Source organism: Watersipora subatra, chromosome 4 (assembly GCF_963576615.1).
Source record: "Watersipora subatra chromosome 4, tzWatSuba1.1, whole genome shotgun sequence".
Taxonomy (NCBI): Eukaryota; Metazoa; Bryozoa; class Gymnolaemata; order Cheilostomatida; family Watersiporidae; genus Watersipora; species Watersipora subatra.
The window spans coordinates 27,329,712-27,345,837 of record NC_088711.1 but is presented as its reverse complement, the minus strand read 5'-3'; the positions used below and the strand labels follow the sequence as shown (position 1 = coordinate 27,345,837).

The 16,126-nt window shown below is 36.5% G+C and overlaps 1 protein-coding gene across 1 annotated transcript in view; it reads left to right on the top strand.

Moving 5' to 3' along the window:
• The window catches only part of LOC137394107 (uncharacterized), a 56,687-nt gene that overhangs the window by 36,680 nt on the left and 3,881 nt on the right, over window positions 1-16,126 (top strand). Inside the window, exon 15 of the mRNA XM_068080825.1 lies at window positions 8,276-8,380. Coding sequence (XP_067936926.1) covers window positions 8,276-8,380 — 105 coding nt within the window. The remainder of the gene's footprint in view (window positions 1-8,275; window positions 8,381-16,126) is intronic.

Sequence of the window (16,126 nt, the reverse complement as noted above, 5' to 3'; positions counted from 1 at the left end):
ACTGTATATCACACCTCTCACACTCACTGTATATCACACCTTTCACACCCACTGTATGTCACACCTCTCACACTCACTGTATGTAACACCTCTCACACCCACTGTATGTCACACCTCTCACACCCACTGTATGTCACACCTCTCACACCCACTATATGTCACACCTCTCACACCCACTGTATATCACACCTCTCACACCCACTGTATGTCACACCTCTCACACCCACTGTATGTCACACCTCTCACACCCACTGTATATCACACCTCTCACACCCACTGTATGTCACACCTCTCTTTCATCTTTATACAAGACTTAATGTGAAGCAGTATGATTATGATTGGTAGGCCTACACTACTCGCTCAATGGCTTTTTCTTTCACGTTCTCACTTTTTCTTTCCTATTTCGTTCGTCATGTATACCTTGTAGCATAAATATCTACAGCTTTCTCTACAAGTAATTTAAAGTTGCAGCCCAGAGTTTAATAGAGTTATTCGATTTTAAGCCAACAGTTTTAATCACAAAAAGTAAAAACCTTCGTTTGTTTTCAAAAAGCAAGTGGTCAGCGAGAAGCAAGAGAGCGAATGAGCTACGGGGTGATTTGGAATGATTTGCATCTGTTGTCAAGGGTTAAATGAACTCGAATAGAGAGCATCAGCATTTGTGTTCAGCAGTAAAGACTTGCTGATGTTCCTTATCTATGAAACCAGCCTTTTAGTCAGTTTCTAGCTGTTCCCATTTATCAAGTTGTATCAATCCTTCATGATCTGTCTCAGACTCCAATGAGTCAATCAATTATCTTTGTTGATTGATAATAATCCTTGCTAGCATTATTCAAACTGACTAACCACCATTTTTTGCTTTTGTGTCTTGCAAACGGGATGTTGTAATCTGTTTATTTCTTTAACAAAGCCACAATTTACAGACGCTATAACCGTAACAGTTTTCCATGACAAGTTCAAATGTATACAAAGGTGAGAAAACTTTTACAGGTTGACTTAAAATATTGCTTACAAAAACAAGTACATAGCACATTGAAAAGAAATTCCGCTACCTGTAAAGTCATTACAAAAGCAAAGATCAGATCCGAAAGATTTAAAGAAAAAAATAAAAAATTTTATAAAATTGGCTCTAGATCTGGCATTAGGTTGGTCATCCATAGATGACATATCTGTCATTGTTTGGTAAGAACAACTATAACAGATTTAGCTGGAAGGCAAGATTTTCATCTTATAACTTTATAAGTCCTATTAACAAAAAATTGAAGCTTTCATGAAATCCAGTTTCACGGCAAGGACTCCCATTTGCATGTCATGATTTAGTTTTGGCGGCTGCCATGGACACCTGGCACCTTCTCTCTCAGTACTTATCGCTAGCATTTTATAGGACTCAAGCATTCGTCAACATTTCACTCTGTTTTCTTCTGATGTTATCGGTACATTTTTTGTGCTTCACCTATGTTACTCAATCAAACTGTTTGTACATTTCAATTGACTGGATAAATTGATTCATTGATTAGGGTTGGCCTTGGAGTTGGGCCAGCAAGGGTTACAGCGCTCGGCGCAACAGATTAATAGATAACTTCACGCAAGAAAGAATGGCATTATTAAATGTAGCTATGCGTGGCGAGGTAATCTCGAGTGTAAACTTGTTCAGCTCTCTGTATGACATGAGAACGTTTCCCAGCATGTTAGTGCGGGTTAAAAATTTGTTTGCATTGTCATGTTGTACTGAGCACACTTTCTACATTTCTGAAAGCTACCTAAAATCTTTTGCAATAAATTCATTGCTCTTTATAAACACCATAGACTGATGAAAATTTACTACTACGATGAAATCCTCATCATTTTTAATATGCCTAAAAACTTCATACGGTAGACCCCTATTCCTTATAAGGTAAACCTTCTTTTACGTAAATTCCACTCAACTTAAAAAAGTTATGTAAAGTTTTTGCATCGTATTACGTAACAAATTCCATATAGAGTCAAGAATTTGAATGTTTTTATCTATGCAGAGTGAATGTCTCTAATTGTTATCCAGCCAACTTATTTGCATTTTTATCAACTAATAATATGACAAGAGAGATTTTACCTATCAGAAATTAGTTAACTATTGAGATGGCTTTTTGTTGGAGAATCAAATTTAGTCGCATCGGCTGGAATCTCGATGCACTGATGCAGCTGTGTTTAGGTAGCTGATGAACTGTTCATAAAAAATTATAATCGCATTTGTGGTAACTATCACCGGTGTGTTAAAACTGATTTTATAAAATAATTCAGATGTACAACTATGCTTTTCAACCAGATTGTTGGTGTGCTATGTGACTTCCGTAATAGTAAACTAAAATCTTACAGCATTTGTAAATATGATAGCAAGTTGCAACTTAAATTTTTTAAGCAGTTTGAACAGTAATTTTCTATTCAATAAAATAAGCTGATGTTTTTCAAAGCCTTAAGAACTTAATTTCTAGTAGAACAGTAGCCAATAGTGTGACTGGCAATTGGCAATAATCGCTGTCTGACAGCGAGATGCTTAAATGGCATGTCATCGAAGGTGCTCCAGCATAGTTCATCATAGTTTTTAGCCTTATGTAATCCTACAAGTAGTTGGGAGAGGGGTTAGTCACTCTATTAAAGCTTCCCTGAATTATAAATCGCTGTCAGTTTAATCAATGCAAATTAGCCTCATTTATCATTCCTACTTCCTCTATTTGTCTCATTGGCCCTCAACTCTCATACATTTATATTCCAGTCTTACTCATCTAATCTCTGCTATGCACTTCAGAAAAACTCCATCTAACTTAAAGAATAGAGAAAGCATAATATTATTATGCTTTATTATTTATCTTGAGGTGTGGAATGGTGTTTTAAAAAAAGAATCAAGGAGATTGACCAACCAGAAGCTGAGATATAGCCAGCCAAACATAGGTCTACCAAAAAACATAAGTGTTTTGGTAATCCTCATATTAGCATAAAAATATGACGTATGAAATCGACTTGTGTGCCATTGGTCAATCAAGCCAACTAATGCGCGCTCCTATAACAATCACGACGGTTTAATTGGTTTAATCGTAGAAAGAATAGACTAATCAAATTGGGCCTAACAATCATTGCTCCAAAAATTCCGAACCAGTCCCTCTGACGTGTAGATTAGTTTTAGCATGAAATAATTACACGCATCTATGATCAGTTCAGTAAGTAATATATTAAATGATAAGATATGAACTTCAGCATAAGTATCTGCATAGTATTTTCTTCAATCAATCATCAATCGCGATTATCATTTGGAATTTTCTACAAATTATATTAATTACATCGTTAATTCTATACAAAGGTATATTATTATTTTGTATAATATGCATTATGATTATATTAATTAATCATAAAAAACAATTATAGATAACATAGACAGAAGAATCAAATCAAAAGTTGTTTTCTTTTCTTACGACAAGAGCAGCACGGTCAAGTTATTCTTTTCAAAAATATGGCTGTAGTGAACTTACAGTTTAATTAACAGTGACAATAATCCTAAAAATCAACTAAAAGCTGCAGTAGGTACAAAGATGAAGAAGGAACAAAGATTTACACCCGCGTGTCTTATTCGACTGGTAAACAAACTGCGAATAGCGGATATTGTAAATTATAGACCGGCATAGGCTATACACGCGCCGTTTGTTCAACAGACGATCTTCGGTGCATATAGAGTTGAAGTTTGAGGCACAATAATCAAAATATCCTCTTCTGTTTTGACAAATCATGGCAGGGGGTTGTGGGCAGTTGCCTTAACCACACAATGTTTGCTTGATTTTTTTGAGAAACCAAAGCTTGTCTGTAAATTATTTACTACCGCGAGAAGCGTTTCGCATCTCACAGCCTAAAACAATCAGTATACGCAATGGAGGTAAGGGTGCGCAACTCCGGCACATATCCAATAAGTCGATTTTATACGTCACAACTTTTGGGGTTTTCGAGGGGTTTTTCCTCCGATTCGTTTTTAGGTAGACCTATGTTTGGCTGGCTATATCTCAGCTTCTGGTTGGTCAATCTCCTTGATTCTTTTTTTAAAACACCAGTCAACACCTCAAGATAAATAATAAAGCATAATAATATTATGCTTTCTCTATTCTTTAAGGTTTAATATAGAGATGCCTCTAGTAGTCTGTTAAATTTGCTGTTTTTTATTGGAAGCCTGTTTTGGCTTCATGTTTATTCAAAAATATGTTTATAATGACGTCTGATAAAAGGTTTTATTTGATGAGCCGTGAAACATCTGAGGTTGGCATGTTTTAGACGACTCGGGGCAAAATCAAAATCTGACAAAATCAAGGGCAGAAGCTGTACTTTAAAATTCTCGCTGTAGCTGCTTTCTAATCTTTGTGATCAATAATCAGCGTTGTTACAAGATATGCCCAGGGCTGGGCCGTTAATTAGGAAAATCGCACAGGGCAAAGTCCACTATAAAACTTTAAGCCTTATAAATCACATAGACCTAACTCACTCGCGATTACGTTTCAAAACTTGCTTACGATCATTGAAAAAATACCTCATTAACTGAAGACGGACGATGTGCACTGACTCTCTTTTTTATATGGAGCTGTCTGCTAGTGACACACTTTCTAGCATAAGCCAGATGCCTGCAGGCTCCATGAACATTCTAGAAAGGTTTTCTCACAGGGCATGCTCAGTGGTTTCTTTTGTTGCATACAAATCTGATTCGCCCCAGCGGTCCACGTAACCAAAGTAAATGCCTTTAGTTGGTTTGAAGGTTAAATCATGCTGGAAAAATGTTGAGTGAGTTTTCAGGTTTCGATGGCTGATGCTAGTGGTAAGTTGTATATTCGGGTGCATAAGGGTATGCTTCATATTTTTTTCTGTCGTTTGTCATTATTGATTAGCTGGCAGTCGAAGAGTCGGTTTTATAATGAAACCCAGAATGCACCAAAATAATGTAGATTGATACGCATTAAAAGTTGGGTTGCTCTAAAATAATATAGCATTGTTTCTCGACTAAAATTATTAAAAAGAGTCTTTAAAATATCCAACTTGTATTACAAACGTCTTAACAAAAGGGGACTTGTATGAATGTCAAGGACAAAATAATTAATTGAAGCATCTGAAGCCTCTAATGCGCTTCGCCAACCGTTCATGGTAAGATTGACACCATTACTAGCATGTCGCTACACCCTTTATTTCGCCCCTAGTCTCCTGGTGATTCAGTCTTTACACTGCGCTGAGTCCTTTTTTTGTCTGTAAACAATTGATTCGGCGTTTCATGGTAATTATGCAATAACCCTTCTCTAGATTAATCCTGCTTGTGATGTCAATCGTTAATTGGTCTTTATCAGTTCTAATCAAACAGAGAATTCTTGCTCTGGGCTCATAGATTTTTTAGGCCAGAGGCTGTTCATAGAACTATCCATCTTCGCAGCTCAGTCTTTTATAGAGTTGTTCTTCGGCATAAATTCTCTGCAGATTTGTCTCCTCTGTATAAAGTTGTCACTCCTAATTCATAACAGTCATGGAGTTGTCTCTCTTTCTCTCCCTCAACACTGAATTTCCACGGCCTGTATATTATCATCTCGGAAGCGCTTTATCGTTTATATATCAACCTGGCTATTGCTCCTATGGGAATTTTAATATCCAATCATTCCTGAAAATAGATATGTCTGCACTGCAAATGAATGTTTATTTACCATGTTTATGTGTATGGCTTCCTGAGGCCATACTAGTGTCATATTGCCATTCTATCTTAGAAGGTCAACTTAGCCTGTGTTCTATAAATATATAGCCAAGGTTTTAACAATTAATTTTATGTATAGTAGTGGCTATACTAAAATTAATAGTAGTAATGTATTGATTTAACCCAAGTTCACCATGTATTCAAGAACAAAAACTATGTTTCTCTGATTGATTTTATTCGTCTTCGTACAACAATCTCTAACGCTTTAAGAAACAGACTGGTTCATGGAGGCTGTCTGCACACTGGCTACTGATTGGTGGTAGTTTAGCGGTCATCAATCAACTAGGTTAAAGGCTAATTTGTCTTCTTGGTGCAGACGGCGTTAGGTAAATTTTCCTCGACTTCAATACGTGCCAACTTTGTTTGTATCCTAATATTTAGATATATATGAGAGGCGGTGCCATTTAATATTCCACTAATGCCGTTAAGGGCAAATGCCTTGCCGCAGGGAATAGCTGTGCTATATAGAGGTCAGATCACTAGCTAATCACAGCAGTAATAATAGAAATAACAGTTATTTTACACCCCTCGATAACTCTGAGTCGAGTGACTGACTCTGTCGGCTGCAGCGAATGCGTTCATAACAATTCTTATGGAGTTGTAGAAACAACATGGGATGCTTTGTCTGAACACATTTATGGAGCAGCAACTTGTTCACTCACTAGCCTTGGTGCAAGGGTGTTATGGCATGTTAGTCGATGAGGCTGCATGCTACAACACATTGCAATATCAGATTTGTATGGAAAGGTATTGACTTCATCCAGCAAGGGGTGGCATGATCTAAACTAAAAAACAGATTAGCGAAATCCTGTACTTTTACTCATATATTCATTATTAAACATTCTTTTATTGCATAGACATTACTCCTTGGACTTCCTCTTTTATTGCATAGGCATTACTCCTTATACTTCTTTTTATTGCATAGGCATTACTCTTTACACCTCCTGTTATTGCATGGGCATTACTCCTTACACCTCCTTTTATTGCATGGGCATTACTCCTTACACCTCCTTTTATTGCATGAGCATTACTCCTTACACCTCCTTTTATTGCATAGGCATTACTCCTTATACCTCCTTTTATTGCATAGGCATTACGCCTTACACTTCCTGTTATTGCATAGGCATTACTCCTTACACCTCCTTTTATCGCATCGGCATTACTCCTTACACCTCCTTTTATTGCATAGGCATTACTGCTTACACACCCTTTTATTGCATGGGCATTACGCCTTAAACCTTTCTCCTCTATTGCATAGGCATTACTCCATAAATCTGTATCTTGTGCTTCTATTAACCCATTGCATATGGCATGCCGAGTGACATGAGAAGCTTAGGTTCATAAAATTTTGCACTATTTTAAGTGCTGTTCATCATTCCATTTTGAAGACTTCAATTTTGTTATAACATGTACTAGAGTTACATTGTGTGTCACCTTTTAAAATGAGAAAAGTAATCTAATTCTTTCTCTACCTCCACCCGTATGTTGATAGAGCGGGATCCAGAACATATTGACGCACAAGCCTCAACGTTTATGGTGGGAATAGCGCTATGTTATTGCCTCGTCATTCACCTGGTTTGCTCCAGGTTTAGAGAAATAAAGAGAATGATGTAAGATTTTCCTAATTATTGGCTTGGAGTCAGTTGGCACGTGTTCTTGCGCTCCATATAGCAGCTGCATACCCTGGACTGGTTATTACCCATAGTATTATTACATGTAATATGCTATGTACTCTGAGCATCCAGTGAGTCGCAGCTATATGCCTGCCGCTCTTCTCTTTAAACCATACTCTATGTATCCATGATCCATGATGCTGATGAAGTGGATTGGGAGTTGTGCGCACGTTGAGTTACCATGCTGTGTTTCAATGGAAATTCGCATGTTGCGGATTAATGCTGGTGCTTTGTTTAAAAAGATAAGAATTGCTACGCCAGAGGTTATTATCGCAACACATTTGAAACTGTTCAAATCGTAATGTGACTGACTTAAGTATGAAAATGTTTAAAATGGAATAGCTTGAACCGTATTTTCTCGCGCATCCTTCGGGAGTGCCGTTTTCATCTTTCGCAAGCGTTAGACATTTAGTAAAACTTTGCGAGTACAAAACACGTTTGACTTGCGCATTTTTGTCGTTTCTTTCTAGTGGATGACACAAACTTGGGGATAAACCGTGTCATGGGAACTTAGTGATAGATAGTAATTGTCTTTCACTCGATGGTATCAACACAGTAATTGTCTCCCACTCGCTGCTATCAACACAGTAATTGTCTCCCACGCGCTGCTATCAACACAGTAATTGTCTCCCACTCGCTTTTATCAACACCAGATGTAATGATCTCATCGATGACTATTCATCATGTGGAGAGTATCCAGTCTCTTTCACTCCGCTTCTCCAATTATATTGGCTAAGATTATTAGGTACATGAGGTTTGTTGTAGGATTATCTGAGACACTTTGCACAAAAATTGTTGAAGATTTACAAAATAGCAGAACAAATTCTGATATCAGTCGGGGTACAATGTAGCCAGGGTGTTTCAGGAAGTGGTTGTGAAGGCGTTCGAGGCAGCCCGAGCCGACAGTATCGAGATTACAAAGCTGCTGGTGATTGTTCACATCCCTTGAAACCTCCCGCTGCCTACACGGGTGAGCTTCAGCTGATCTACGGTCTCTTATCAGTCATACTTGTCAGCGTAGCATATTTACTCACCTGACACATGATACAGGTGTTGTTAGTTTTACTGCTCAAGTAGGCTTGGCCAAGAACGTTTAATTGGCCTTAAGAGTCATACGAGGGTGACATGTTCACTAATTTATTGTACATAGCTGGCCAGTTTTACACATAGCTGTGTGATACATACGTGTGAGTGTGAAATACATGTGTGCGTGTGTGATACATGTGTGTAATACATATGGATGAGATATAATTGACACAGATAAGTGAGAAACATATGTACAGCTGATGTAGATGAAAAACGGGTGATAATATCTCAACACACTAGGTGTGTGCAAATACATAGGAAGTGTTAACAACTAGAGAAGAGCTGTTCACTTTCTATAGAATATCCTTAGTGATTCAGAGCATAGATCTGTTAGTTACCTTCATGTAACAGCAGTATGCGTTGTAGTCATTCAACTGCAGGTATTGCAGGTACCGCTTGATTCATTTGTCAGTCGCTATAATAAAGAACAACATACACGCCCAATCTCTCCTATTGGAATTGTTGATTGCTTTTTAAATATAATTATACCGTGAGGTCTGCAAGTTGTGGGAAAATGGAAATAAACAATTGATTATTCACCTTAAATAATTTATTGTGGCTCATCAACAGTATTTTATCCCACATAACATTTTATTGAGGAGAAGATACTGTCTGTGTTTAGAGTTCAGTGTTATCAAATGTAGATGGCCATAAGTCTGACACATATAGGTCTATCCATCAGCGAGCAACAACTCTTGTTTTTATTATGTAAAATCTGACCGAATTCAAAAACAATACTTTTTCCATTCAGTCAGAATTGTGTTTGAAGCTTTTAAGTTTTTTTAGCATAGCATTAATTACTACTCGTTAGTCTGTGATGCTAGCAATCAAAATAATTTTACATACAGTAGTTACTATGTTTCCATGAGGCAGGTAATCCGCATATTTGCGTGTTTCACAAGATGAAAATGGCAAATATTCGCGAGTCAAGCGAATTTTGTTACTCGCAAATGTTTACTGAATGTTTCATGCTTGTGAAGGATGTGTACGCAATGCCGCTCAAGCTGTTCTATTTTTTACGCTTCAGTCGTCCTTATTTCGATTTGAGCAGTTTCGAATGCACCGCCATGACCTCTGGCATAGAAATTCCTATCTCTTTTAATAAAGTGCCCTTGTTAATCTGCAACGTGCAAATGTCTGTTGAAACACCGATTGCGCAGTGACTCAACATGTGTTCACAACTCCAAATCCTCATAATCCATGTAATGGAAACATAGTGAGTGTTTTTAGATTCAGGATGTACATGTAGCAATATTGAACATTAGAGTTGGGTAACGAATACGTTCTATTTATCAATTATGAGAAATAGCTAACTCATGATATATAGTGCGGCCACGATGTATAGGAAATGTCTGTAAACCTCAAAGCATTAAACTTAAGATATTAATATGTATCAGGGTATATGTACAAGCATCAAGTAGAAACTCCACAGCGAACGGCGATATCGACAGCGGTCAGCGCCTATTTGTTTGTATTCCTCAGCTTGCGGTTATATCGTAGGCTTGACATTGTGGTGACCTCATGTAGTCTCAAATTTAGACTCGTCTATATTTGTACACACATTTGAGTACATGTATATTGAATGAAATTCCGGGTGTCCAGGGCCAACACCAGTTTTTTTTACTGGTAGTCTCCTCGCTGCCTCAATCATCTGAAGTCATCCTCCTTAGCCCTTGCCATGGTTACATACTGTCAAATATATGGGGCTCAATCTCATCCGCTTCAACGATGTTTAAATATTCCAAGTCTAACTACCAATGAATTGATTTAGTTTTGTATTGCAGATTGTAGTTAAAGGTTATTATAAAAAGTATTATAATTAGAAAATAATGCCAATTGTATCTACTACACGGATAATATATACAAACTTTTCATAATTATCAGGAAGTCCTCGATTAATATTTCGTCTGGTCGAAAATAATCAACATATTTTATCAATGAACAACTGACAATTAGTAGTTACATAGTTAGACTTCTCTAAACTGCTCGAGGGTTCTCTGAACATGATTTCAGACATTACCAATGTTGTTACCCTAATCAAAAGTATGAACTCAGGCTAGAAAATATGCTCTCCCTTATTTGTTTGTTTACAAAATTATGGTTTTCCTTAGTCATTACTGGAGACTTTACATATTATTAAGTAAACATATTGTATTAGGTTGTTATTTTATTATATTACTATACTCTTATTTGTCTTGCATAGATGAATTTGGATGATTTCTTGTTCGTAAATGTGTTAGTATACTGCTGCAAGGCTTCAATGCTGTTAGATGCTGCAGTGACCTTTAGAGTACAGCTGACATCGAACCTACACAGCAGTCATGGGTGTGAGTGCATAGCGCAACCAGTAAGTCTTTGTGTTCTAACATTTAGTAACTTATGCATAGTAATGGGCTGTCCTCACATCGTTGCTTTGAGTCGTTATGTTAGCATGGTTGCCACACTTTTGTCGAAACTGTTGTGTAGGTAGTCGTCGAAACTGCTGTGCAGGTGAAACTGTTGTGTAGTTAGTCGTCAAAACTGTTGTGTAGTTAGTCGTCGAAACTGTTATAAAGGTAGTCGTCGATACTGTTGTTTAAATAGTCGTCGAAAATTGTTGTGTAGGTAGTCTTCAAAACTGTTGTGTAGGTAGTCGTTGAAATTGATGTGTAGCTAGTCGTCAAAACTGTTCTGTGGGTGATGCTGTTGTGTAGGTAGTTGTTGAAACTATTGTGTAGATAGTCGTCAAAACTGTTATATAGGTAGTCGTCGATACTGTTGTTTAAAGAGTCGTCGAAAATTGTTGTGTAGATAGTCTTCAAAACTGTTGTGTAGGTAGTCATTGAAATTGATGTGTAGATAGTTGTCAAAACTGTTGTGTGGGTGATGCTGTTGTGTAGGTAGTTGTCGAAACTGTTGTGTAGATAGTCGTCGAAACTGTTGTGTGGGTAGTCGTTGAAACTGCCGTGTAGATAGTCATCGAAAAGTATGGTTGCCGTTGTCTGATTTGTCATCTTGTCTATAGTCTTATGTTGTCCAATCAATGATGACCACAAGTTTATGCAGAAATGTTCTTGCATCTTTTTTGGTTTTATCATTAATTATATTATTATCATCCTGCTGTATATTTAGCTCTATGCGCAGTATTTGTTTTTGATTTTTCAGCAACAAATGAACATGATTAAATTATGGAATTCTTTTTTGGGATTTAAAAAATGTCAGCAAAGTGAGATAAAATATGTGCAGTGGATATATACAACTAAGTCATAAAACCAAGCCATAGACCTTTATCCTTCGTTTTTTCGTGACGTCATTTTATCATTGTTGGCCATCTTTATAAACAATTTTATCGTTAAAAACACGGAGCCTTTGCAATGAATTTTTGAAAACCATGCTTTTGTTGGCAATTTTTTTAATATAGTATCAAAACAACACCAAAATGTACTATTAAATAAAAGAATAACGATTGTTTTCTACAAATATGGCGGCTTTTTCATTAACAAGCGCATGTGCGAACGGCTTGATGGCATCAAAAAAAACGATGGATAGTTTGTCAACACTTCAACAATTTTCTAGGTAGCTCCCGACATGAACACTCTGTGGGTAGCCTCTAACATTCAACACTTTGTAGGTAGTCAAATCACTTCGCTCTCCCCCAGCACCGTCATGTTACAAGAAAACGATCATCCATCCATAACATACCAATAACATTTAAGCACTTCTCTAATACAATCTAACTTAGATTTCAAATGCCTTAGATCTCAAATAAATTAAAGTTACAGCAAAAATTGAAGATTCGGTTTCCGATGTCAATCAATTCTTTAGAACTCGAACGCACTAAGGTGAACGAATGACTTGGAACTCTTATGACGTCCCTCGGTTGTCAATAGACACATCTCGTTATCTCAAGTCTAATTTTACAAAATGCTAACATTGCTTTGAGTTTTGTGTAATGTATTAGTATATTATATTGTTTTAATATTGTATTAGAAGAAAAACATCATTTATTTCTACATTTCATTTTAGACATAATTTAGCAAAAGCGGGCTAAGGTAAGAGATGGTACTGGTACATTCCTAAGACTAGACAAATCTATTAATAGAACATTTGTGAGAGATTCAGTGCTCTCTTAATTACCATTGTGCGGTGCAAAACAATATGAAACTTTCTACAAAAAGTCATTTTCTAGTCTTGCAACAGATTCAAATCATTTAAATTTTTGTAACGAAAAAATTATTTTGGAATTCTAACAATCGCTTTCTAAACAGCCTTGTGGGACGGATCATGGTCAGAAACATAGATCTGATTGTATGATTAAAATGATTTCATGTTCTTTGATAGGATGCTGTTTGTTAATAAACAAATAAAGTAGGTATTTGTTTTGCGAGCACTGCATCAGTTTTAGTGTATAGAATAGAAGAGCTATATACTTATCAAGATCATAGTTAATTCTATTTATTTGTGATTTGAAAGACAGGAAGCCTATGTGAGCGGCTCAATCACTAATGAACTATGGTTATTATTAGCCCGAGTTCAATACTATCTACTTGTACACTCGTAGGCATTCGACTTGAGATCTCTAACGAATTGAAGCTCAGATACACCACTCAAGTTTCACATTGTCACAGAGAAAAAAACATATAAACCTTACTAATTGTATGGAAATTCTGTAACACACAGCAAATAATTATACATGTGCCGAGTATACAAGTTCATCCACATGCTAGATGTAATTTTATGTCAACCAAATTTGGTGATATCCTTGATTGTAACAAACCTTTAGTAATGGCCTTTCGCTTCCTCAATCATGTTTAGATTGGATTTGTGTGCATATTATAAATTTGTCAGCTATCTCTTGTCAAGTATTATATCCTTACAATGATTGGTTTTCATAAATGTAAGGCAGTTGATATCATTCGAATAGCTGATTAGTGAAAATATAACAAGAGAATCATAACAATGAAAAGTAATACACATTTAAACTCTGGTTTTTTTTGTTTTTACCACGTTGGTTACAGACTAATGTAGATCGAATGCTGATAGTGCCATGTTTCACATTCCGGCCTTCGCTGCTAAACGAGCATATTTTGATCACAGTCAACTGTGCACTTCTTTGTTGTAAATGTACACTGTAATCTTAATAGAACTGTTCGTTATACAATATTTTACAGAGTGTTTGCATAACTTATTTTGCTCACGAACTCTGTTGCTCTTGCCATAACTTATCTTTCTAGCAACAGCGTCTCCCACTTAGAGTGAAAAATATCAATAAAGCATTACTTACAATGGTTACATTTGTCAACTCTGGTGTTTCCGCGGTTAGTCATGAGGACTTGTCAAGTGAAATCAATTTTCATTATTACCTTTATTCGACTTTTTTGTTTGTTGTTCATTACCGACAAGAGATAATTACTTTTGTTAGTGTCTCTGATGAGCACCTGCGGACACTTGATTTTGAGATATAATAAAGACCGCGAGGTTTAATTATTAGTATATAGCCGGTCTTCTTATATTTGCGGTTGAGATTGTTGTTAGTTTTTTATTTATTATTGTTTACTATCAGGTCACCTGATCAGTCCGCTTGGTCAGAAGTCAGATGATTATTAGCGTATACTGTGCAGTTGATCTACGCACTTTAAGTTCAATTTAGGGCAAACTAAAAGTACACCCATATATTTGTGATAAGCCAATTTACTGGTATGCTTGTTTGAAGCTTTTTCAGCATCATTATGTATTTCACAACATATATTAACATTGTTTACCTATCTGGTGGCAAAATGAGATAATTAAACCTGAGACATTCTTACAAAATGATAATTCACAATTTTTGTTTAGAACTGTACAGTGGCTTAATATTTACTTGAACATTGTTAAAACAAGTTGAATTCAACTATTGACACTTGTGGCAGCCAAAATATTCACCTTGATAGTCCATTTTGGGGATGCAGGAGTCAGTCACCCTAAGAAGGGCTGAGGGTGGGTGAGAAAGAGATAAAGTTGATAAGATCAGACAAGGAGAATGAGGCATTTAAATTAGGTTTGAGTGGCAGGAATCTGGTAAAGAAATGACAGATCCTGGGGAGGCATGTAATAAAGGTTGAACTAAAGTTTAAATAAAGAACTGGAAAGGAGGTTAAGTTAGAGATTGCTCTGGTGAAATATTGGCAAATACTCCTGAAGAAAACGTATCTCAATCGTGGAACCATTCAGCCCAAGATGGCGAGAATGATCAGTCGCTGAGCTGCTGCATTTTTCCTTTTGGGCTTTGGCCTGCCGGGGAAAGTCTTTGTCTCTGATGCTGAAACCATTGTGATCTTGGCGATTATGATGAAGTTAGCCCTCTTTCTGTTGAAACCCAAGGTCATAAAAGGTGTTGTTTATCCTAAAGATGATTATGTGCAGTGTGTGAATGACTGATCAAAAAATTAAGTAAAAACGGTAAAAATAGTCTCGGTAGGCCTATATCTAACAAAGTAGAAATAGTAGTTGAAATACAAATTGCTAATTGGATGGTTAATGGAGAATATTGACGGTAAATTTTAGGTGTAGGCTATTCTAAAACACCCATTTCCGGGGCATGTCAGCGTTCTACATGTATTTGGCTGGCGATTGAATACACTGCAAAAGTTGCTAGGATGACCTGCGCTGATCAAGACAAGAGAGTAACCATTGATTGACTATTGACTCATTCAAACATTAAGACTTGTTGCATTACAATTTTATTAGCTGAATGCCTGGTGTTGCACAGGTAATAAAAAAGTTTTTGCAAATAAGTTATTTTTAATCAACATATAAAACATTTACCATTTTAACTTTTAAATAAAGGTATTTGTTTATTTCTGTGTGTTCGTCCAATGCATAGTTCAAATATTCGAAAGCATTAGGCATAGCTAAAACATATTGGGAAAAAACGTTTCTTACATATTATGCTATACATTCGCTCAAGTTTTAAAATGGCTTATAAACAGTGGGAGGTAATTTAGTTGCCATTGGCTAAGTTTCTTTGCCCAATGAATTTGAGTAACTTAAGCTAGTAATTTAGCCTAGTAACTTAAGTTAGTAACTTAAGTTGTCTAATCTGTTTCAAGGTCGTCCCACACGCACCTATTTGGCCCTTCAAATTGGAAAAAACTAGACCTAACTTTTTAGTTTCTTGACAATACAGTAATTGTGGTATTATTTATTCGTCAGACTGGACGTGTTTTGAAATGCACCCTTTCAGGTTAATCTGACAGTTCCAGAAGTGGTAGACGCTGAGAGTGTCACCTCTGCTCTACCATATTGCTTGACCCAACCGCTTGTAACAATTGACGCTGCATCGCTAAGATGCAGGTCATTGTCGATTTCGACGAACAGCCATACTACTATTATTTATTTATACCAACAACCTTTCTTTTTTCCTCATCAATGTCACTTGGTTTAGGGTTCGCGATTACGGTACTTTTATGCTAAGTTACAGTCTGCCCACACTTTCAATGTAACTGGATTTTTTACGCTTTTTCTAAACAGCAAGGTTTATGATAAAAGGGAAAAGTTGTATATGTCTAAAATGAAGAAACAAAAAAAATATATATTTACTATCATAAGTTCTGTGTCTGTCTATCCGCCAGTTTTTCGAAAGCCAAGATTAGAGGTTAGAATAAAAGATTTA